The following is a 24,134-nucleotide window of genomic DNA, read 5'->3' as shown; positions in this document are numbered from 1 at the left end:
AGGAGAAATGTAGGGACCCATGCTAACGGCAGAGAGAAATCAGCCTGGGGAACATCGCCAGGAGCACCTCATGTGCAAATGAAGGAAGGATTGACAGCAAAGCAAGCACCACAGGCCCAGAACAGAGCACACAGTGGGCTTTTTCTTTGCAAGAGCTGCTCAATGGAGCCAAGAGCACGTGTTTACCCCAGGACAGCTCTGCCTCCTGCCCCATAATCCGCTGCTGATGTCTGGTAGCACCGACAAAGCCAGTAATACTCCTCTCCTAGGCTGAAGGAGCAAAGTAGGAGTGCTGGATGAAAACAGGATGGCTGTGCAAGAAAATGTGGCCTTCAGCCCGCCATGAGGTGTTACCTAAGGTCCAGAGCTCACCTCTTCTGGCTCCTCTTCCCGCTGGCGGTTTGGTTTGGTGTAGTCGATGGGCCCATCCCATTCATCCTGGCGGGAGGTCTGGCTGGACTGGGGGGAGGTCATGGTGCTGCTCGTGGCACTGGTGCTGTTTTGGCGCTGGGACACATCTGGGGACTTCATGCTGGGACTGCTGCTGCAGCTGCTGCTGCTGGGAAAGGTGCTCTCCCGCTTGCGGTGCTTGTTCATACTCAAGTCCAGAGTCCCATTTTCATCCACCTCAATGTCCATGGACTGAAAAGGGGGAAATACACCCAACGTCAGCATCTGCCAGAAATCCCCTAAGGGGATCTTGTCCCCATTTGTCATGGGGGAGGTTAGGGAACAGGTTATTCGTGCCCTGTCCTCTCTGCAGTCACAGACCCACGGATCAGTTTGGGCTGGCAGGGTCCTTAAAACCCACCCAGCTCCTGCCCCTGCCATGGGCACAACGTGAGAAGGTTCTAAAGGTTTTCAGAAAAGTGTCATGCAAATGCAACCCTCCAGTAAAAGCAGCATGGTGTATCAGAAGGTTGCCTGAATACAGACATCCAGTGCCATGTAAGACGTCTCATGGCATTCAGGACATCTGCCCAAAGTTGGGAGTGTGGCACAGGACCTCTGGAAAACCCAAATTCCTCTGAAAAGCAGCTGGAGGTCAGCCTGGATGCAACTGGGAAACTTCCAATGGCACCAGACACTGAGCAGCGAGCAACTGGAACCAGCCATGGGTATCTGCTTTGGAGAGTCTCACCTCCGATGGGTAAATTCAAACTATGATGCAGCTCCAGAACACACTAAGAGCCAAGATTATATCCTCCAAATTCTACATCACCCAAAGCACGTCAGGAGGCAAAGGCTGGCAAGCGATAAGCCATCCACTCCTCTCTATTTAAAGCTCAAAATGAAAGGAAAGGATTTTAAAAAAAGGTCTTTTTGCCTTCTGAGCCTTGCAGCTGGACGCTCACCTTGCCGGGGGCCTCCTGCTGCTTGGTGCTGAGGTTCTCGGGCATTTCCCAGCAGCGGGTGGAGAGGTTGAGGATGGCGGTGGCGGCCATGTGCGCGGCCTCGGCGTCGTGGGAGTAGTCGAAGCCTGTGGAGGAAGATGAAGTGCTCTTCACGTAACTGCTGGAGGGGCTGTGGCTGGGGGAGGAGGCCTTTGGAAAAGGTTTGGCTGGAATAAAAAAAAAGAGAAGGAACAACACAAGGCTAAGGCATGGCTGGCACGGGTAAATCAGTCCGATGCAGAGCGTCGGCAGCGCCAGCCCGCTGCTATTACCAGCCCTGGATTGCCAGGGAGGTGCAATAGGAGCAGTGCTGGCTGCTGCCATGATCTTGTGTGATGGTTTCTTGTTGGGAAAAGTCAATTCATTAGCTGGCTCTGCCATCGAGCCTCCCAGAACCCACTTTCCTTCATTAAAGCTACCCCTCAGTGGAAGACACTGAAAGAAAAAGCCCAGAGGAGCTTCCCAGCCCTTTTATTTTTTGCTCTCTCTCTGTTCCTAACTTAGCCACGGAGCTGACTTGCGGGGAGATTTCTTGCAGCACGTTTGAACACTTCTAAGTTAAAAAATTACATTTATAGGAAACCCACGGCCATGAAATACGAGCTTCTGAGGATGACAGCGGTGAAATATGGATTTTCCGACAGCTGACATATAATTTAAATACGTCTGAGTAACCAGATTTATTGCACAGCCACACATGGTCACTACTCCGCACTGGCACTGTATATCACAGCACAGAGCAGCGCGATCCTGGAGGTGTTATCCTCTCTTCACACCCTATGAAGTCAAAGCCAGTATTTCCCAAGGTTAACCCACAATTAAACTGGCCCCAGTTTAAAAACTGGACCCATTTAGGAAGGCTCAGAAGTCAGCAGTTTCAGGGGGTGCAGACAGGATCGTCTGATTTTGAACCACCACAGGATTGTATTCGGAATCAATTAGCAAAGTTTTCCATTTCTCATTTCATTTTCCTCTGCAGGTTTTGAGGGAAAACCCAGGAGTCTCACCCAGAGAAGACTCGTGAGGTTTGTCCTGCTGGTGGCGGAGCAGGAGGACAACCTGGGCAGCTGTGGCTGCAGAGCTTCACGATTGCCATCACAAACTGGAAATATAAGGCACCATAAAATGCTAATGTTCCCGAGGACTGCTTTCTTCCTGGCTGCGTGCGTATATAATGCACGTTGACATTAATGGGAAGGATGCACACACATGCAGGGGAGTATAAATCCCTCTGGATGAAGATCTCTTTAAAATAAGTTCTCAGTGAAAGGAACAGATTTCCCTGCTATGATTGGCAATCATATTCATCTTGTCGCTTTGATTAACTCATTGGAAGCTTGCCCAAATGGTTATTCTTGTGTATGGCTGCTTATTTTTGAGTCCGGTTTAATCCACATCTTCGCTGCGGAGTGCGGGTGTTTGCCAGCCCAACCTGACAATATCCAGGATCGCAAGATGCCAATTTCAATTTCACACCGTAGACTCAGCGATGCTTTTCCATTTCATAAGTATTTCTACCACTAATAGACTCGCAATCAGCAAATTAGTAAAATAAGTGATGAGAAAAAATAGAAAGGATTATCCTAGTGGGTTTGCTGGAATTATTTTTGTCAGTACAATTACCCTGAAAATTCTTTGCTAATATTGCAAATAACACAATCTATTCAGCAAGAGAATCACTTGTGCTGGGAAACAAATTACTTTTCCATCAGCCCTAACCCAGGATGACAGTGGCAGTTGTGCTCTCTGGCCTCCATCCAATTTCATTGTCTGATCCTTTACAGATTTAGTACTGTAATAAAGGCAGCTTCCATTGTAGTGCAACAACCGGGATGCTTTCAAGTACGAGCACTTTTTAGAGAGCAGCTGCATCAGGATTAAACAGGATTGTGGAAGTGGGATTAGCCAGACAGAAAGCCCTCTTGAGGCTGCTGACTTCTGCAAACCGGTCTCCTAAATCTTTATGTTTTTATTCAGGAAGATGTCCTCAGGAGCATGTTTGGTGTCAAAGAGAGGGGGGACGTTAAACGTCGGTCCCCCGGCACAGGGCTGGGGCAGGCGGGCTCCCTACACAGCTCCTGAGAACCCACCCCGGAGGGTTTAATTTCATTTCACCATTTCATTTTCACCCACACTGTCATCGCACAGCGCTGTAACCAGGGCAAGAGCCTCGGTGCGGAGCAGAGGTGGGTGGTTGCGACAGGGAGCGGAGGATGGGAGGGGGTGATCGATAGGAGCAGTGCTGGAGAGCCCAGCGCGGCCGAGAAGACAAATGGGGGGAGTGGGTCATACGTAAGATGGAAGAGAGGAGAACTATAATCCATTTAGCTAGATGAGAAAAGACAGATCAATAGATATGAACTGCAAAGCAGTGGGGACCAACTGAGGACAACTGTGTAACTTATCCCACCTGGAGCCATCGCTCAGATTAATGCTCCCACCGCTCCAGGCAATTCTTCCCAAACCCGAAGCCCAAGGGCCTCTCCCCCAGGCCAAGCTCTCACGGCAGCCACGGGCCCCGTGTCCTTCTCCCCGTGGTGGGGATGTGCCACAGGACCCAGCTCAGCCTCCCCATCCCGTCCCCATTTCTCCTCCCACCCCACAAGGCTCAGCCCTGGGACTCTCCCCGCACCCCAAGGCGATGTTCCCCAGGGCTTCACAGCATGCGAGGTGCTGAGACAGGCAGAAAATGCAAAACCCAACCCTTCCCTGCGCCCAACTTACATTTAAAGGCTTTAGGTGAGGTTTCGCTAGTCTGAATCTTTGGGGCAAGCATGCGTTTGCCAAAAACCTGAGCATCAAAACTTGCATAATCGAAGGTGACCTTGGAGTACTTCTCCAGCTCCTTGGCCAGGTTGGCCCGGGGGGTGGCTGGGACCATGTTGGGCCGGTAGCTTCCATACTGAGGGATCTCCAGTTGCTTCACAAAGCACATAGGCCTGAGGACGAAACAACGAGCACCAGTGGTTTCTCTTTTCCTCGGCGTGACCAAGGTGACACCCAGTGGCTGGGGTAGTGCAAGGGGACTGATGTGGTGGGGACATCCCCAGGGGCTGCAGGGGAAGAGTTGGTAGTGCCAGCCCTTTGGCTGTTCACTCAGCAAGTCTGCACCTGGTTTGGGTCCATAAGATTAATTTTTCTTTTCTTTTCTTTTTTTTTTTTTCATTTTTAATTTCTTTATAAACCAAAAACTGAGGTGTCCATCTCATCCAAAATACCCCCGTGGGCTGCTGTGACATGGCAGCATGTTTCCAATAGCAGTAAGTAAACACCCAGGTGCCACTCGCCCATGGGAGCTGTGCCAAAAGGACAGCACACGAAGGCATCAGGACCCCAATCCAGCTCCGAGCCCCCCTGCAGCTTGGCCGCAAAGGGGAGCTTGAGGCACAGCTGAGCCGAGCGCGTCTCTCCCCTGCCTGCAGAGTCCCCCTGCTTCTGCTGGGCTGCCTATCATGAATCAATTTGTCTTGCATATAAATTGTATATAAATGGCCCATTGTTATTCTCCTTCCCGTGACCTCTTTCCACCAGCGAGTCCTCGGAGCGGGAGCTCCTTGGAGCATGGAACGTCCTCGTGATGCGCTCAGAGCACGCTGCGCCCATCGCAGGCTCCGCTGCAAATAAATAAGTAATCGCCCCGAATGGCCTTCCTTTGCAAAGCACTGAGCTCTCAGCACTGGTGCACCGGGGTGCTCAGCAGTCCTGGGGAGCAAATAAATAAATTAATCCGACCTCGATGCCTCGGTGGGAGCGCTGCTCAGCGCAGCATGGAAAGGGCTCGTGCTGCGGTTCCTATCCTCCTGCTCTCATTGCGAAATAACTAAGCATATTACAATCCATCTGTAGCCTCATGAATCACGTCGGCTACGGAAGCCAGCATCTATCAGGGACATCCTTGCTGTGAGACAGCCCTTTCTCCCGGGAAGACAGAGATGGGTGAAATAACAAAATAAATGCGGGCGGTTTGGCAATGAGTGGCAGGTTCCTCTCCTCTGACCCGTGCGGGCTAAGGAAGAAAAGTGGGAGGACTTGTGTGAAACTGTGATCGAGTGATTTATATGTAGCCGAAATCTCCTCCTCCCCCTCCCCAGGCCCACCCTACTTATAATGCTAATATAATAACCATAATTCTCTGGCAGTTTGCATTGCAGCGCTATCGGCACAAATGCCTTCTGCTGCGCTGCTGAAACCCTTTGGCCTGTAGCCTCAGCATTAATTGATGCTACAGAAGCAATTCATTGTCCTCAATGCCCTCCCTGGGATCATCAATTAAATATCTCCCCACCTTGGCGAGACCTATGATCATAATAACAGGACTCAGCAGTATCAGCATACAGCTGGAGCGAGCTGGCTCCCGCTGTGGGCGCGGGTCCCCGGGGCTGGCTTCCCATGCCACGTACCTGAGTATCCGGTCAGAATTGGAGCTGGTTTTCGAAGGGTCACCAGACTGGGTTTGTTGCTTTTCATGTGATTTGGCTAATTTTTCAGCAGCAGCAATGGGGCACCCAGATAAACTGTGTGAGGTGAAAAGGGAGAGAGGGGAGGAAACAGAGCATGAGGGATGCGCACGGAAATCCTCTCTCATTTCAGACACCCAGAGCTGCACTGAGCCCATGAGAAAAATGTTTGCATTTAAGGTTTTTCTGGTTAGCATTATCCCAGTTTACTGTTAGTCTTGCCAAGCAGCAGAGCTGCCAGATCTCTCTGGGACAAGCCCTGGAGCATCACCAGTGCTGGGGATGGAGGAGGGAGGCAGCTGCCCAGGGCTGAGCACAGCAGAGGCCGGGCTGCTTTCTTTGGGGAGTTTTAACAGATAAATGGCATTTTTGATTTGTGTTTATTTGTCTCTTTTGAGGCTGTTTGAAGGGAGCCTTCTGAGGGGTGCTGGACGAGAAACATTTGCACTTCTGATGCACACGGCTGCTGGTACATGGTGCCTGGGGTCAGTCGGGGGCTACGAGGGCTTTTGCTTGCCCTCATCCTTTGCATGAGCTTGGCTGTGCCTCTTTGGGATCAGCTTGGCTCTTGCAGTGATCACTCAGGGAAGGTAGAAACACCTTACAAGCAGTGCTTGCATGCTCCAGCCCACCCCCAAGCCATCTCAGGTGCCCCCATCCCTGCAGCATCCAGCACCAAGGCATCCCCTTCAGGCTCAGGGCTGGGTCTGGCAGAGCAAAGTGCCCCACTCGAAGCCCTCTCCATAACCCCCTGGAAGCAGCCACTCACCTCAGCCTCTCTCTGATCTCACTGCTTGCAGCAAACCACATTTCTCAATTAACCCAGCAGACTTCCCTAATTCCCCTCTAGCAATTACAGCTACAAGGAGGCATCACCAGGGTGGCTGCCCCCGTGGTCCCCAGCCACGTCTGGATGGGTGACGGAGCACACTCACCTCGCGCCAGCAGCACGGTAATGCTCACAGAGCTGGCACTCTGTGCTAATGAAGCGTGGGCATAATGAATAAATCACAAACTGGTGAGCAGATCCCTGTAGCACAACCTAGTCTGGCTTTTGGGATGGTTTCTAGCTTGAACAGCACCATCCCCTCTTCTTGTAGCCTTCCCGTTCGTAAAATTTCTGGGGTTTGACTGAAGCCAGAGCATGGGGTATAATTACTGATCCCAAAGTGCCAGCCTGTCCCCTCCTGTTCATACCTGGGCTGAGGTCCTACAGCAGCCTAAACTCCCAGCTCACCTGTACTGTGGACTAATTTCAGCCTAAATATTGTGGCAATTCCCAGAAACCCTGCAAAGTGCCACACAAGCAAACGTCACCAGATGCCACTGCTCCCCTGGCTCCATGTGTCTCCTCCTTGAGCCCCCACCCCTTGTAGTCCACCTTTGAGCCTGGAAGCATTGCTCTGCCCTACTGCCCAGCCAGAAACCCCTGCCCCATCTTTGCTTTCCCATATTATTCTTTGTCTTAGGATCATCCCTTCCTTGCCCATCCTGCTTGGAGCATCTCCCAGCAGGAGGGCTGCAGCTCCAGAACAAATCCTGTGCCCCTGGGGCTGGCTGCAGGGCAGAAGAAGGGGAAGGCAGTACCTCCTGTGCGTGTTGCGGTTGCTGTTGACGTGACCCTGTCCTGTGCAGCCTGGCGTGGGGCATTTCAACACGTTCTCGTGCATCGCCAAGACTTCGGAGCGAGGAGGGGAAGGGGAGAAGGGAAGGGAGGCAAAAAACAACTCGATAAAAATCAGAGAGAAGAAAAAAAAAAACAAAAAAGACAAAATCATCAAGGCTTGTACACTGGCTTCCTAGAAATCAAGGCATGTGAAATGCTGTAATTAGAATTTGTCTGCGTAGAGGGAAAAAAAAAGAGATGTTCAAAGGAGAACTGCTCAGGTCAGAGCATCCCTGCACGCAGCCTGGGCTTTGTCCCTGTTTGCTGATTGCAGTCCAGTTTCCCCAACAGCCCCTCCATCATTTTGGAGCCAGGCCTCCCCATTTCAGGTAGTTTTAAGTGATTGAAGTTGTATCTCTGCTTTTATCCTGAGGACTAGTCTTTGTTTGATTTTTTTTTTTTTTTTTTTTTTTTTAAGTTTTAATCTTCAGGATTATTGCTTCCTGCAGTGCTGACCTTAAAAGTAGAGAAAATAATTTGATTTGCAAGCCTTTCTGAAGCACACAGCTTGTATTATTTATTTATTAATATTTTCCCTTGCATTTGAACTTGTGCAGAGATAGCTGTACTTCCTCCTTGTTTCCTGCAAGTCTGTCTTTATAGCAGGTCTGCAACCTTTGAAATTACTGATAAGGAAGTGTGGTGGTTTTAGTTTTTGGTCTATTATGCCATTATCGTAAACATACAACATTGATTTTTATGTATATGCACAAGGAAAACTATTTAGGATGCTGGTAGAGAGGTAGAAATAAACTCTCCCTCTGTATATGTATATAAAAATCTGTTATGATGCTGATAAATATTTTCAGGAGAAGAGATGAATCTCAGTATAGCGCTTCATGAATTTTATAGTAACGAGAGCATAGGAGGAGACTCAGCTGCCTTACACGTCCTGAGCACCTCCTCTCCTTTGCCAGATGGCAACACCCTCATCACAGTTGGACATCAGGAAAGAACATTTTCTCCTTCTTCCAAATATGATATCCCAAAGAGAGAAAAATACAAGAAATTCAGTGTAAAGGTGGGAACCGCTTGACACATCTCAGGAGGTGGGCAGTCATTTTCAAAGCACCTTTGATTTGCAGAGAAGGGACCTCATCCTCCACAGGATGGTGCTAAAATCTTTAAGAAGGGTCTGACTTTCTCGTAATCTCCTTAGCATTTCCCATGAAGTGCAGTACCACCTTGGTGGACAGAGGCATCCTGGAATGAGCTGGAAAATCACCATACCACACCAGAGACCCCGTTATACCTCAGGGGTTAACATCAGACTCCTACTAGGGACTCATTTGCAAAATTCACACCATTTGGTATTCTATGGAGTGCCCAATACCCTTGGGATGGCTCTACCTATCAGATGTAAAAATCCCTCTAGGAAATATGGCTCCAGACTAATTTAAGCAACCTGTGCTCTCCTGCTGGGCACCCGAGCATGTACTCACTCTCAGGGGGGATCCTGTCTTTGTGCGGACAACCAGAGAGGCTGCGATGGTGAGGGTAGAGTCCCGTGACGTGGCCAGTCCCATCACAGCCAGGCGTCGGACATTTGATTTCTCGCTTCTCGGGTCTCGAGGGATCTAGGGGATGTGGGAAGCAGGTTAGTGGATTTGGAGGGGAAAAGGTGTAAAGGTTTGGAATATTTCTTTGAAAAATTGCCCTGGATGCTTCCCACCACTCTTCCAGTTAATGAGGGAGAATCTTTGGGTTTGGAGATATTTTTCTGAAAGTGGAACTGTAACACTGGAAATAAATCAGCAGTGAAGAGCTACTCCCCCGACCAAGCAGGCATCCCAGCAGCAGTGCTCGCAGTGCACATGGCCTTGCCTGGCCATGCCCAATGCCTGCCCTTACCCCAAAACCCATCTGGCTTTGAAACCAACCCTCCAGCAGCCCAGGCTGAGATTTGCAAAGCCAACAGAGCTCTTTAACCAGTTAACCCTCCTGCTGAGACACGGAGGCCACCATCATTTTATGCATTCACTGCTGACCTCTAGGATGTCCCCCTTTCTCTGGGCATGGATTTGTGGCTAAATTCCCACTGTGGGACATGAACCCCCCGCCCAGCATCCCCCTTTTCCTGGAGCTGAGCAGCTCAGCCCTTGTGGATGGGAAGGAAGAAGACACACAGAGGCTCGCCCCCATACCCCACCTTTTCCATAGTAGCTCTTTCGGATGCTGTCCAGTGGTTTGCTCTGCTTCTCGTCCACCTGGAAGTGCTTTACGTGCTCTCCCGGCAGCCGGCTGGGTTCCCTCACGATTTTCACCTGCTCGGCCTTCAACGCGATGGCTTGCTCCAGCAGCCCCAGGTTCCCCCTCGTCATCATGTCGTACATCTCCGACTCGTCGGTCACGGCTGACTTCTGGGAGCGGGCGTCATCATCCTTGTCATCGTCCGAGCGGACCTCCACGATGACCGAGTACTCGGGCTTCGGGCTGAACTGCCCTTCACAGTGGCTTTTCTGGGCATCCTGAGAAGTGTGAGGAGCTTCTTCACAGATCACTTCGGGAGCTATCTCTTCCTCTTCCTCCTCCTCCTCTTCCTCCTCCTCCTCCTCTTCCTCTTCTTCTTCCTCCTCCTCCTCCTCATCTTCATCCTCCTCCTCCTCATCCTCCTCCTCCTCCTCTCCTTCAGCCTGCATGGCTTTGGGCAGTTTGCAGGCCTCCTCGCAGCTGGCATCGTCCCGGTGCTCCGGACACAACTCGCTGCTGCTGCGTTCGCTGGTGACCTCGATGACTTCCTCCGCGTCCTCCGTCTGGATGATGATCTCCTTGTCGCACTCCTCCACCATCTCCTCTCCCGCGTCCTCGTGGACCAGGTGCACAACGTTTTGGGGCGGCTTGGAGACCTGCAGCTCCGCTTCAGGCAGCTGCCCTTCGATGGCGAGGGTTTCCTCCGCTATTTGGCCTAGGTTTAGGAGAGAGTTGGCGATTATTTCTTGATAGCTGCTATAGTTGGCCTTGCTGGGCCCAGATGTGCTTGTTGCTGGTTTTTGTCCGTAATGGGTTGATTTTGCTGGGCTTCTCTCTGAGAAGGCGGGGGGGTGGGGAGAGGGAAAAGGAAAAGGAGAAGGAAAAAAGGAAAAGGAAGAGGAAAAAAGAGAGGGGAAAACAAGAAAGAAGAAAAAGAAGATGGAAAAATAGGGAGAAAAATTAGAAAGCAAGGGAGGAAAAAGAAGAGAAAAAAAAAAGAGAGGAAGAAAAAAGGAGAGGAAAAAAAAAAAAAAAAAAGAGGGGAAAAAAAGGAAAATAAAGTAATGATATAAGCTTGTAAACATCTCTTTGTCTTCCTTAAGCTTAATTGAAACCAGAGCCTTGCTGTTATACCCCTGGAGCAGCCTAATTTATTGCACTCGGGGGCGGCAGATAGAAAGGGGATTTCCTCGCAAAAGCTTTCCCGGTGCTCAGACGCTCACTGCTTCCCAGCCCCCAACCATCAGCAGCCAGCTGGCCCCATGCTTCCCCTGCTCCCAAAACCAGGGGCTCTCCACCAGGCGATGCCAGGACCCTGGACAGACACCCAGCCCGTCTGTCCGTCACTCCTCTCCTTGGAAAGAGGATGGATGGTCGGATCCTGCACCAGGGAGGTGATGGAGGAGCCCAGGCTGCCGCCCTCGCCACCACTTGGAGCTCCTTTGTGCTTCCAGGGGTCTTTCCCCAGGGAGCATCCCTGACGGAGCAGCTCTCGCTTTGAAGACTCGAGAGACAATCTACGCGTAACCCATCACCACTTAACCAGAGCTCTGCTGCCGTGCTTCCACCAAACACAATAATTGCGGGACGCGCGATTCAGAGGAGCTATAACTCCTGGTTATTAACACCCGCTGCCCTTTATTCATCTCCACAATGCAGCTTGGCAATCAATAATGACAAAGCACCTTCTGCCGGCTCAGGGCTGCGGGTCTCCTCCTGCTCCACCGCCTCCGCCTCGTCCTCCTCCAGCGTCCCCTCCGACTCATCGGAGCCGGACTCCTTCGCCTCGGCCTCCTCGCTGCCGTCGCTGTCGACGTTGTAGCCTTCATCCAAGGCCAGCTTGAGCGGGTGGGATTTTCGCTTCGACACCAGGTGTTCGGCCTCCGCATCCTGAAGTTTTCTCTTCTTTGCTAGAGGGCAGCTTTGTAGGCTGCAGGTGGGAGCAAGGAGGCATTGCCCGGTGAGAAGGCATGTCTACGGCATCCCAACCAGGCAGGCAAGTGGGATAAATACACAAATACTAAAAAATAACACATGTAGTAGCTCAGATTGTTATCATTTCTGATATCTTATGGCCAGAAGATCTGCTCTCGGGCCTTGACTTTGTGCATCTCCTGATATTGGCTTTACACAGAAGCCAGCACAAACTTGCCGGACTCATGCTACCAGTCCACCCATGGACAGTTGGTGTCCAGGGAGCAGCAAGACCAATGGTTCCCAGCAGCACTGCTGGTGCTGGCCACCAGTGCCATCATGAAACCAGGCAGGGGACACAAAACCAGCCGCCTTTGGGGCTTGTCCACCAACTTCTGTAACTAAATTTATCTGAAAACCTCTGGTTACTGCTGGCTTGGCTTCCAAGGCAGCCAGTGGGCTCTCGTTCCTCTCCGTGTCCATAAATGCACCGAGCAGACCAAAATCTGTCCCTGCTGACAGCTCCCACGGACATCAGGCACCCAAACCAGGCACTGCTGTCTTGGTTTGGGGTCGGTGTGAAGGCTGCTGTCAGCCTGGTGAAAGACCCCACGAACTGATGGATACACAGCAAGAAATGGATTTAGGGTGAGGGAGTTTGGCTCCTGCTCTGAACCATCCTCCAAGGAACCAGCTTCTCCAGGGAACATCTGTCTCTGGGTTTTCTGCTTGCATGTTTCCATCCCCATTACCTCCGACCCAGCCTTACCTTCTGTGCCTCGCATACTTCCCACGGATGTGTCCTGAGCCGTTACAGCCTGGGGTAGGACAGCTGGAGAAGGAAACAAGCAACCATCAAGAACAGCAATAGGACCCGAAGAATTCTTTTTTAATTAGAAGAGTATAAGCTATGGTCAGTTAAACAGGTTCTGTGCACAAAGAACAAAATAACCGCAAAAAAAGGAAGATAATTTCCCTCAAATGCTTCAGCTTGTCCCTTTGAATTCCAAGTGAGGAGGGCAGGAGAGCAGCTTTGCAGTTTGCTAAAAATTAATGAAATGACTCACCCCATTTAATTAGATGAACGGTTCATTATAGTTTTATGAGTATGTTTAATTAAAGATTTGCATGTGTAAGAGCAAGCTTTTAAAAACCAGACAACTACTACACTCTGCCTCCCCCCCTCCCCACTCTTCAGCTTTCTTTTTCGCTGGTGCTGGAGGGAAACATGGGTTTCCACTTGCATGATGGCTTATTGGGGAACTGGGGCTCCTGGCACCAAGAAATGGGAGCCCTGATGAAAAGAGCAGGCAGGGAACGGGCTGAGGATGTTCAGCTTTTAGCCAGAGCATGGTGGGTGAAAGTCACCTGGAGGCAAATCCTCCAGAGCACTGCAGAAGCTCGCTTTTGGGGGAACAGATAGCATTTAGGTGACAAAAATCCCAATTCGTTGCACTTGCTCCTGCTGCCCTGCAGAAGAGGACTCATTAAAGACTTCCTGGGGGCTCTGGGCAGTGTTCACAGCCGCTCCTGCCCTTGCCAGGGGCTGCATCCACGCCGTCTGCTTGCTGCATCCCTCGGTGCGGGGCCGCACGCTTCCCCTGCAGGGGTAATTAATCCCAGCTCCGAGAGCAAGAAGGGCTCCAGATAAAAAGCATTAAAGCAAACATTTTCTGGCAAAACCAGATTACGGCATTGATTATAGGATGCCCAAGTGACTCGGCCTGACGTCTGAGGGATTCTGGAGTCGTGTAGGATTAATAACCTCATTTAGCACCGTATCACCCTCGGCCCGGGAAGTTGGAAGCGCTAATGAAATCTCCTGATGACAGTGCAAAGGGAGAAGGCATCGCCAGCCCAGAGGGGATCCGGCCAGCCTTTTAGTCTTGGAGTAAAAACACGGGATGATATTAAATAGCAGCAAGTGCCAAGTCAGGCTTTAGGGACGCAGAGTTTCTGCTCTCAGCAGAGAGCCCAGCCCCTGCAAAAAGCTCGGGAAAAGGTGAATGGGAGCACACCAGTGGGTTCCTAATGGCTTAGCTCCCAAAAACACCACGCACAAGCTGGGCTGCTGCATTCAAATAAAAGAATTAAACCCCCAAACAGGACAGGAATGGGTTGCTGAATTGTCAGGGCAGTAGGAATGGTTCCTTTGGGTACAAACCGAACCATTTTTGGAGAATTTAAAAACTGAGTCCTGCCACTACTGGGGGTCCTACAAACAACACACCTATCCCTAGCAAAATGCTCAGGGCCATATATAATTGCACCTCATCCCACTAATGTGCATGATCAGGGGCTGCCCCCTCACTGCTCCCTCTGCTGCTGATCTTCAAGTCTATTTAATTTTAATTGTCCTCAGCCATGACTGAGGCTGCTCTGTGCCGAGCAGCCCCAGACACACGTTAAGTGAGCGCAGGCAGAAGACAGAGCGGTGTTTATGGTGCCAGTGACTCGCCTGAAAAAGGCTTCATTCAGCAGGAAACAAAAGCAGCTCTGATGAAGATGTTACGGGCTTTTATAAGCTTTCCTGAATCAATTAAAGCTCGTTCCCCCCACCTCATTTTTAATGTGGTGAAATGAAGCCTGCAGTAAATAATAAAAAGGAACAAGCCAAGCGGCTCAGCATCGGGGTTTCCCAAAGCAGGCGGTGATTTGGGATATCTCCGGTGCGTGGATTTAATCCCTTAAAAAGCCCCCAAAGCAGAGGTGATGCTCACCACGCTCTGGGCCAGGCTTTGCCATCCCCACACCTCTGTCCCCGCTCTTCTCCAGGGGGGTTTCATGTGTTTTGGCTGGGGTCCCAGAAGCAGAAAGGGCCTCTGGGGTCTGTGAAAGCCTCGCTCCTTCCCTGCCACAGCCACTGCCGGACCTGCTCCCCTCTCCCCGAAGCCTTCATCTGCTTGACAAAAGGGCCGCTTATTGTCATGCAGACGTTGCCCTGCTTCCAATTAGTCGATTAATCGTCCAGTTAATCAGGCAATTAGGTGACAGCTGCAGAGATGGCTTTGTGGAGCGCTCCGTCCTGCCCCTTATATATGTCACCTGCTCCAATTACCACCTCCACTCAAGTGTTCAGCAATAAAAGTTGGAGAAGTGGCGTGCCTGCCACTCGCTCCTCCATCTCTCCAGAGCAATTGGGGAGCGGAGGAGCAGAAACGCGCTGAGATTGGGCTGGTTAAGGTCCAATTACTCTTTGACACGCACGGCTTTGTAGCGGAAAGGCAGCCCCTGCTATTAGCGCCTGTCCAGGTTAAAGACTCCTACCTCTTGCATAAGCCCTTGCGCGAGGTTTAAAGGCAGCTTAGAGGTGGGGGAGGCTGTTATTTATAATGAGAAGCTCTGTAGGGCTGCAAAGGCTCGCTCCAGCTCTTTGGGCTGCTGCTGCTTGCATGCCAGCGCTGCTAAATGAGTGACAACGAGACCTCGGTGGCTTGACAGGGGACGCAGGGCTGGAGGAGGAGCATTTGGCACGAGGAGTGATGTGACGTGGCTGTGTTTGGGGGCAAGGGGAGGATGGGAACTACACGGAAAAGAAATCCTGCTCTGTTGTAAGATCATCAAAGACAACACCCTACATAAAATAGGGGCATCAGGCATTGCTGGAGTTTACACCGGGATGGACAAAAGGTAGATGGAGGCTCTTTGGTCCAATATAAGCCATCCAGCAAGATCTCCACCCTCTAAGTCCCACACATTTGTTCCCCACGCCCTGGTCCCCAGATGGGCCAGCAGCAGCGGAGTTTCACCCGAGCTGACCCCAGCCTGGGGTCTCCATCCCTCCCACCGCCACCGAGGAGGAGGAGCAGGGTCCTTACCTCACCTCCTGGCCGATGAGCTCCGTGGGCACTGGCCGAAGGGGCAGGAGGCAGCAATGGAAACAAAGACATGGTCAAAAACACATCAAGGGGCTGAGCCCTCGTGGGGCATCTCCCCTCCCTGGGGGATGCTCTCCTACAGCTGCTCCATTCCTATTGCACCCAGAGGCATCCCACTTGGGAAAGAAAGGACAACCCACTCTGCCAATGCTTGCTACGTGCCATCATACACTTGCCTTGGAAATCCTTATGCTCAGACATTTGGCTTTTAGGGTGAACAATAGTTTGGGGGGGGATAGGGATTATTCCCCACTCGTGGTTAAGAGGACATCCCACTGCTTACAGTAACAACATACACCAACATCGCATCGTTGCCAAAAACCTTCCATTCAGCCAGAAATCCAAATAATCAGGAGGGAAAATAAAGATACAACACAAGCTAAATTTGCCCAAGCTAAAAACCATAACACGTTTGCTCAATTTGTTTGAGCTAATTGGGTTTCCTGGGATCCAGCTCCCGGTGGGATGACTCACAAGCTTCAACAAACTGGAGGCAGTGGCAAATCCCACGGTGTATTCAATAAATTACCTTTTCACATCCAGAAACCCAGATTCAAGTGTGGCGAAGGCAGGGTGTGAGAAAACAAATAGAATCGGGCTGCTCTCATTAGCAACCTGAGCGAGCACTTTTAGGTACGTGCAGCAAGACAATAAAACCCACATAATCCAGCTTGATTCAGCACAATTGGCAGCATCTGGTTTTTCCTTTGGTTTTTAAAAAAAAGATGCTGAAAAGTGCAAGGAGGAAGGCAGGCCAGCACAAAGTGAGGTGGGCCAGCACAGCTGCGTGCATGAAGCTGCAACCCCTGCAGCCCTCCCACTTCATGTCAGCCAGCCCCATTCATCCCTCGCTGCCAGCCACCTTCGCAATTAATCAAATCCACGTCCACAAGAAGGAATAAATACTGCGAGGATGCCCTGCACCCATCACATGAGGTGATGCACCGTGCTCTGCACCAGACCGCCTCGCCTCCTCCGGGAGAGGAAACACGTGAAGAGCGAACTGAGCAATTTTTTAAAGGTGGAAAATAAATATCAATCAAGCTTTGCATTAACAAGTCACTTGTCCTCATGTCCCTGCCGGGAGACAGCCCTGTTTGCTTCTGCAGCATGCACTACTTCTGCCAGGCACTCTCAGATGTACAACTTCAAAGCCGCTGGCAGAGTGTGCATGATGAAAGCCCCGGGAGCTGATCTGAAGCTACAGCGATTGCAATCCCCATCAAGCAAAGCATGCAAAGGGCTTTTGCTTTTTGCTTTTTAATTTTTTTTTTTTTTTACTTTGGGCAGCGGGGATGAGGGAAGCAGGGAGGGAGGGTTAAATATTACGAGGCGCTGTAATGGTTTGTAGCTGGGAGTTTTCCAGGCTCGTGGACAAATCTCAGTGGGGCTGGAGGAGAGGCAGTGTGTGTAATTTTATAATGCCTGGACCTGACAAACCAAAGCCCTTTTGGAACAAGCAATGTGCAGGGAGCCCGGGTGCCACCTCCCCGCGCAGGGGGATGATCAGCTGCTCACCTCTGATAGACTTCGATCGCGTGCGTGCTCTCTTATCGTCATTTTCTAAACTCATCTGGGATGGAAAGAGAAGGTATTGGTTAAAAGACAACGTGAAAACTATCATTAAAGGTAATTTGCACACATGGCTGTTGCTCTGGGTAAATACCTGAGATAGACAATTCTTGCGTTGCTTTTATCATTCATCCCAAAGTTTTTCATTTGAAAGGCAGAAGGCACAATCTCCTTTTGGATTGCCAGATTTAGCAGCCTTACCTTAATTTCCCCAACCCAGGGCACAGCAAGTACTCCCTGCTCGGGGTGCCAGGGAGGGATGAAGAGGCAAGAGAAAACACCCCGATAGAGGCAAACAACTCCCTTGCTAAGGCCAGACCAAATTTCCATGTATTTACACCAAACCCGGTAATTCAGAACTACTGTGAGCAACTCAGGGAACAGCCAGCACATCTCAGCCTTCAGAAATCTCTGAATATTGGGTCAAGCTGATCTTGTGCCCGGGAAGGGCAACTTCTCATGTAGCGCTCTAAAGAGCATCCTCTCCGCTGTGCTCAGATTTGACACAGAGGGTGCATCTAAATAATCTCTGCAACATGGACATCAAACGGGAGGGTCTGCGGGGAATATGGGCATGAATAAGTAACGCCAGGGACTTCAAAGCACTCGCTATTAATTAAACATCACAGCGTGCCACAAGGTAGCGGAGGGCTGAATGCAGCAGCGCGTGGCTGCAGCGCTGTCTCCGTGCCTGCACCGTGGCGGAGGTGGGAGCTTTGAGATCAGCCCTGCCTGAGGTGACAGCAAAAGGAGGGGATGGCCAGGTGAGGGGAGAAGGTATGGCCGGGATAACAGAAGTGGCACTGCAATTAGCTTCTCAGGGAAGCTGCTGAAGGGGCCCGAGAGCCGATTTCATCTCCTGCCCTCGTCCTGCCCTAAGGCGATTGCAGCCACTCCTATGTGGGCAGCCCAAATCTCTTTGTGCAGCCCCACAGCAAGGATGAAAATCCCAGTGTCACAAAATCTGAGTCATTGGGTGTGTTTGGCAGCAAATGCCTATCGGGTGTGGGGGATCAGGGTATGAGCAGGGAGGTGAATGGGATCCGAGTAGACCGGGGAGATGATTTAGGTTTTATTGCAGAGCATTACACTCCAAGATATTTCCTCCTGGAAAAGAGAGAAAAGGGTGAAAAAGGATTTCTGAGTGCAATTTGATGCAATAAAAACTAATTTTCTTTGGCATGTGCTCTTTGGAGCATCCTTTACAGGTCTCATATGGATGAGACCAGCTCCTGTGTCACCCCAAAACGAGGAGACTCAAAAGCAAACCCTCTGGTACCCCAGTGGAGGTGGGACAGGACACACATGGGAGCTGCTCCACTGCTGGTGGGGACAATTCACACACAGTAGGTGCCTCCAAGAGCCTACGAGCACCTCAAAACTGTCTGGATGGATCCTTGGCAGGCAGGGATTATTGGGGATGGAGGTCCCAGCCGATGGGGCACCACAGCTGGAAACCCCTCAAAGCGAGGGCTGAAGTTTCCCCAGCGCCTCTCTCCCTCCCACTGCCTCCCTCTGGCAGCAAGGCACTAACACACCTTCATTTCTGTGATTTGCTGGATAGGAAGGCTCAAGAAAAGGAAAAAAAAAATCAAAACCTGGAGCAATTTATGCATCCTGTCAGCATTCAGCTCGTGGCACCGCGGTGTTGTGCTCCGCGTTTATTACAATCTTCCCAATAACACAGCAGACAATTACTATAATTTCTATTTTTAAAGCCCCGGTTCCCTGCGGACCAATGGCTTACGTTTAAAGTGCGGAGAGGAGCAGGTGTCAAAGGGACTTCATTACATTTATGAGCCTTTCAAAGCCGGCGTGTGCCGCGCGCCGACAAAGCGCCTGATACGTTTGATTGCTGGGAGCCTGCGTTCAACCAAAATGAATTTCAGAGAGGGCTTTTCTTTTTTTTTTTTTTCCCTTTGACAGTTTTCCCAGGGAACTGGCACGCTTTGGGCTGGTGCCTTGGCAATATGGGTTTCCTGCGGATAAATTATTCAAAGCGAGAGCAGGGTGGGCTGCGGGCAGTGCCTGTGACGTGCTGGCCGCGGCCAGTGGAGCTGATGGACGTGGCTCTGGTTTCACAGCCCGTCTTCAAAAGAGCCCAGAGGGAGGGCTGGGACTGAGGGAAACACAGGGCAGAACTTCATTTTTCTTAAACCTGCCCTTGGATGACAAGCAGGTGGGCCAGGCTGTGGCTGTTTGCTTATAAACGGGAGAGATCCCACTGCAAAAAAAAAATTAGATATCACACCTGAGCTAACACCAAGCTCCTCTCTACACCACAACACCTCAACAGAGCAATTCTTCCCATTGCCTTCAACATCTCTTTCAAGGTGGAACTGTCTTCCCTGGGCAATGAGAGCACAGGGTCTGTGGAGAAGGGTCAGGAGGGTCCTTTCTTCCCAAGTCCAGCTCCTAACAAAAACCCTGCACGCACAAGCACACAATTAATTGGTAAGGAAACCTGAAAATAAATTATTGCTACCAGGTGCTGGCCCCAGTGCATGTTAGAGCAGCTAGAACTAGGCAGGGGTTGTGCAGCCCCTCCTCGCCTCGTGGCTGGATGCTCTCTCGCACACCAAGAGGATTTTTCAGGCCAACAGGCGGAACCAGGCAGACACCAGACCCTGCACTGGGTCAGGATGCTCACATCAGGACTCAGCTTCATGGTCTGTCACTGCCAAGCACGGTAACCTGGAGAGCATCCCTTCCTCCCCTGGGCTTCTTTTCCCTCCTGCCCTTTTCTCTCTGAAGGTGCTTTGGTGCAGGGACAATTTCTTACCACGTTTGCCCTGCACTAAGGAACTTCCCGACATAACACAAACAGTACCGATGGTGTCCTGATGCTGCACACCTAAATCAATAAGGTTCGGAGAGAGAAACTTGAAAGACAGTTTAACCTGAGCACCAGGTGAATTTTAAAAGCCTCCTGGTGCAGTAGCTGTCTGGCTCTGCTGCCAAAACTACAGCAATAAGGTGCGGGAACAGCGGAACGGATCCGAAGTTTAATTTTACGGAGCACCTACACGGTTGATATTTTCATCTCCTTTCTCATCTTAATACACATTTATTTTCTGAAGGCAGACCGAGGCGTTAACATAAAACCACTGAAGCCTCCCGTGCCCAGACACCCAGGTGCGCCGGGGCTTCGACAGCTCTATGCAAATCCCCCATTAAGGGCCATGCTGAAATTCCCCACGGTCAGCAGTAATACTTTATATGTATTCAAGAGCAGCGCGGAGCTCAGAGAAAATAAACACGCTGAAAAAGCCTTCAGCTGGCCAAAGAGAGGTGAGGATTCAGCAGGAATATTTATTTTACCCTGGAAGCAGCAGAACTTCCATCAGCGCCTATCTGCGGAGGTTGCAAAAAAGCCTTTTGCATGAAGCTGGGGCTGAGGGACACGCAGACAGCTTCTGCCCAATTAAAAAACAAAACTGAGATTTGCTTAGCAGGTAGGGGAGAAAATGATGAAGAAATGATGTTTTACAGAAGGGTTGAATGGTGGTTTTGTTCTTGGTTTTTCCTCTTGGGTCATGCAGGGTGGGAGGACAGCCCAGTTCCCTCTGCCCCATTTCGGGGCTGGGTTCAAAGCCAGGATGAGTTAAGGGAAGGGAGAAGGGTGGTAAATGGGAAACACCACCACCAATAACCTTATCCCGGCAGTCAGACTCCTTCAGGCTCTCACCAGGGACAATTAACGTTCTGATTAATTTGCACTGTGGTCCCCCAGCTCCCTCTGGACCAAGGGGCTGCCTCACCAGCCCGAGCTAGCCCCAGGGTCCAGCTGGATGCCGGCGTGGGGGGCTATGGGGCCAACCCAAGGCAGGCAGCAAAAACGGGGTTGAATGGCCTGGCCTGATTATTTTAAGTTTTATTTTTAACCCCACAAGGATCCCCCTTGGCTGCTGCAGGCTGCACATGGGTGGAGAGACCTGGATCTGGGTCTCCACATCCCCCTCTGCCAAGTGCCATGGCATCACCGCCCACTGCAGGTAATGCGGAGGGCTCCGTCTTGCTGCACCTTCTCTAGCTATTAATTTTTAAAAGAATAAACAAAGAGGGGATGGAGGAAGAAATACTCTTTGCTCAAGAGTCTCGCTCTTCTTTTAAAAAGGGCTAAAAGTGGCTGAAAGCCTCCGCACCAGCCCTGTAGCTCCCAGGTACGATTTTATAACCGCACTCTGGGGCTGTTTATTTTTTCCCCCTCCTCCTTTAGGGTCTTCCCCTGCTGCTTGATTTAAATCCTCCTGACGTTTCACCTATGGAGAGCCCCGTCCTCAGCTGTACAAGCTACCGTCTGCCTTCTGCTCTCTTGCTGCTGCCGAGAAAGGACACTCTGTGCTCCGAGCCGGGGGAGGATTTCGCCTTGACATCTTTAATTGCAAAACCACAGCTTGTACCTCCGCCCTCTTCCCCAAATTAAAACCTGTAGCTTTGTCACCACCAGCCTCCTTCAGCTGTGCTGCCAGTTTTCATTTGCAAAAAGGGGTCCTACACCCACCCCCCCCCACAAAAAAAAGAAAAACAACAACAATGCTGCAAATTAAACATTTACAGAGCGCTAATGCTCTGTAGCAGAGGCATCCTCCGCACGAGTGAAGCGGACCAGAAAAGATGCTCAGAGCATCACGTTTGGCACAGCCACAGCTGCACCGTGTGCCTCCGCAGCTCCGGCTTTCAAGGCTGGGGTGATTTCACGCGCAGCAGTTTAAGTTGACATCTACTTTCCTCTTGACTGTTTGGAAGTGCTACAACATGCAATCCAAACGCCATTTCACGCGCACAGAGACCTAAGTGGCTCGGTATGTGCAAACGGCTCTCGTGCCAAAAGAGGAGGGGTGGGGGGGAGGGAAAAAAAATTGCAGTTCCTCAACCCCATTGTTTTCAGGCTCGGTAATAAGCTGCCATTTTCATAAGATTATCCTCAAGTGGCACGAGCTGAGGCAGTTGCTGAAGCGAGACTATGAGAGCACATCTCCGACGAGGGGCTCTGGTGGCCCCATCAATGCCAGCCCTACCTGTCCTAGCAGCTGCCAGCCTTCGCTGGGCCAGGGAGCTCTCCAAGGCACAGGGGAATGGAGATTTGGGAGAAAAAGGCTCATTTTTCCTCCAGCTGCTGGGGCCAGGACAAGAACAAGCAGGAGTGTCTGGGCAGACAGACGCAGCTGAATGCGTGCAGGGAGCGCCTCTCATTTCAGACCTGTCAAAGGAAATTTTATCCTGCACCCAGACTTCTTTAAGGACAAAAATAAATTAGAGTGTCCCACATCTGATTGTCCTTTCAAGCTGCACATCCTGTAGGTTACGAGCTATAACTACCATGGAAAGCTACATATAAATGTAGTCCATGCTTATTTGGTGCTCTCAGCACGACCTGGCTTTGCAGGACCACCCCAAATCCTGCTCCCACTTTGGATGTCCCCTCCCAGCTCCTCCTGACCCCAGACCAGGTTCCCTGTGTTAAAGCACAGCTGGGCAGAGTGGCAAGGGTTGCGAGAAATGGTTAATATTAGCAACGTGCTTGGCAGAGGCAGAGCACTAGATGAGCACCAGGTACTAGGCACATTACCTTTTGTAATCATCGCTTTATTAACATACAACAATCTTATTAAATCTAATCTAAGTGCTTATTTGGCAGGTTCAATAGAAAAGCCTTAATTGAGCCGCTTTTAAATATAGCAACAACTGCTTACTCTGCTTTCTAAGAAGGTGTGAGCTTTCCTGGCGACACCTGCACGCAGCTGACAGCTTGTTAGCCAAGAAGGATGCTTCTAAGGGGGGATTTTTGCTGATATGGACTTTTCCTGGGGCTCCATTTATCTGGGGACCGAGGATGAGTGGCTAACATCAGTCACCCAAGGAGGGCTCCCTCCACTGCCCTGGGGGTCTGTGCGTCTGTCCCAGCCCGTGCCTCGTTACCAAGAGTCCAAAACCAGGCAGGAAGCATCACTTGTGTAACGAGCAGCCCCGTTCTGTGCTTAAATAAAGCTTCCTCATCTGCTGGCAGAGGCTCTGACGGCACGGGCTGGAGCCCTTTCAGCAGCCCCAGCTGCAGCAGTAAATGGGCAGCTCTGTGGCCGGGCAGGATGAATGCCTCGCTTGTCCCCTCGGCGCACACCACGGCTTCACCTGGCCCGCGAGGGGCTTCTTCCGACCAGCCGGCCCCTCACAGAAAGAGCCTCTTTTAACGGGCCTGGGACCGAGCTAAATATCCTGAGCTGTCCTTGAAGGATGGCACCGGAGAGGAAGGGAAGGATTTAAATAACTGGCCCCGAAGCCAAATCTCGCCAGCTGGAAGCTTCTCTGCCTGCACGCACCACGCAGGAGGCTCGGTTTTGACAAGGAGACAGAGCCGCCCAGTTCCTGCCTGTGGTTTGGGTGCCAGAAAGGCTCCGTCCCCCTGGCCCAGCTGGTCCCCGAGGGCTGTGACACCGTGGAGCCCTGTCCTGCTGTTACCACAGTGAGGAAGAGGATGCTCGTGGAGGAGGAAGGGCTCTCCGCTCACCTTGATGCGTGTGCCGTGCAGGCTGGCGGCTCCCTCGCAGCTGCTGATCTTCTCTCCGCAGGTCCACCTCTGGTTCAGCAGCTCGCCCCGAAACTCATTTTCTAGGGAGGGGGAGAGGAACACGGGGTCAGGAGGTGAAGTCAGCCCGGCACTGCTTTGGCAGCATCAGCCAGAGGTGAAAATGCCATTTTTATTTCCTGCTTTATTTATAATGGGCACTTAAACCATGCCAGGGGTCTCCATGCCCAGAGCAGGACTCCTTGGTGACACTCCAGGGCCACGAGTCCTGACCATAAAGACTTTGCAGTTGGGGTAGAAGAAAGCTCAGAGACCTGACAGGCTCCCATGCAACAGCCAAGCTGCAGAAGCACCTGTGGGTGCCCTCAGCCTGGTGCAGGCTCTGCACAATGCTGCTCATTTCGGTCTTTTGATGGAAAAACCAACAGAAGCAGTGACTGCAGCCTGCAGGTTGCCCACGGTGGCCACCAGCAGCAGCCCAGCAGCCTTGTAGTGCCTGTGACAACCAGCAAAGCCGCTCCACATGCTCTACCCTCA

General features: G+C 51.2%; 1 protein-coding gene across 3 annotated transcripts in view; it reads right to left on the bottom strand.

The window, feature by feature from the left end:
* MYT1 (myelin transcription factor 1) overlaps positions 1–24,134 on the bottom strand; it is a 58,680-nt gene that overhangs the window by 13,795 nt on the left and 20,751 nt on the right. For all 3 annotated transcript variants that reach the window (XM_084538379.1, XM_084538381.1, XM_084538380.1), the window contains exons 2-13: positions 23,580–23,680; positions 17,018–17,072; positions 15,440–15,470; positions 12,391–12,453; positions 11,393–11,637; positions 9,667–10,542; positions 8,960–9,094; positions 7,439–7,529; positions 5,795–5,908; positions 4,119–4,333; positions 1,356–1,561; positions 373–642 (exon numbers count right to left, since the gene is read on the bottom strand). In XM_084538379.1, the coding sequence (XP_084394505.1) occupies positions 373–642; positions 1,356–1,561; positions 4,119–4,333; positions 5,795–5,908; positions 7,439–7,529; positions 8,960–9,094; positions 9,667–10,542; positions 11,393–11,637; positions 12,391–12,453; positions 15,440–15,470; positions 17,018–17,072; positions 23,580–23,680 (2,402 nt within the window). The remainder of the gene's footprint in view (positions 1–372; positions 643–1,355; positions 1,562–4,118; positions 4,334–5,794; positions 5,909–7,438; positions 7,530–8,959; positions 9,095–9,666; positions 10,543–11,392; positions 11,638–12,390; positions 12,454–15,439; positions 15,471–17,017; positions 17,073–23,579; positions 23,681–24,134) is intronic.

The sequence above is a fragment of the Aythya ferina genome, assembly GCF_964211825.1.
Source record: "Aythya ferina genome assembly, chromosome: 16".
NCBI classification, from domain to species: domain Eukaryota; kingdom Metazoa; phylum Chordata; class Aves; order Anseriformes; family Anatidae; genus Aythya; species Aythya ferina.
Note: the sequence above shows the minus strand (reverse complement) of the source record. Positions and strands in the feature narration are given on the sequence as shown.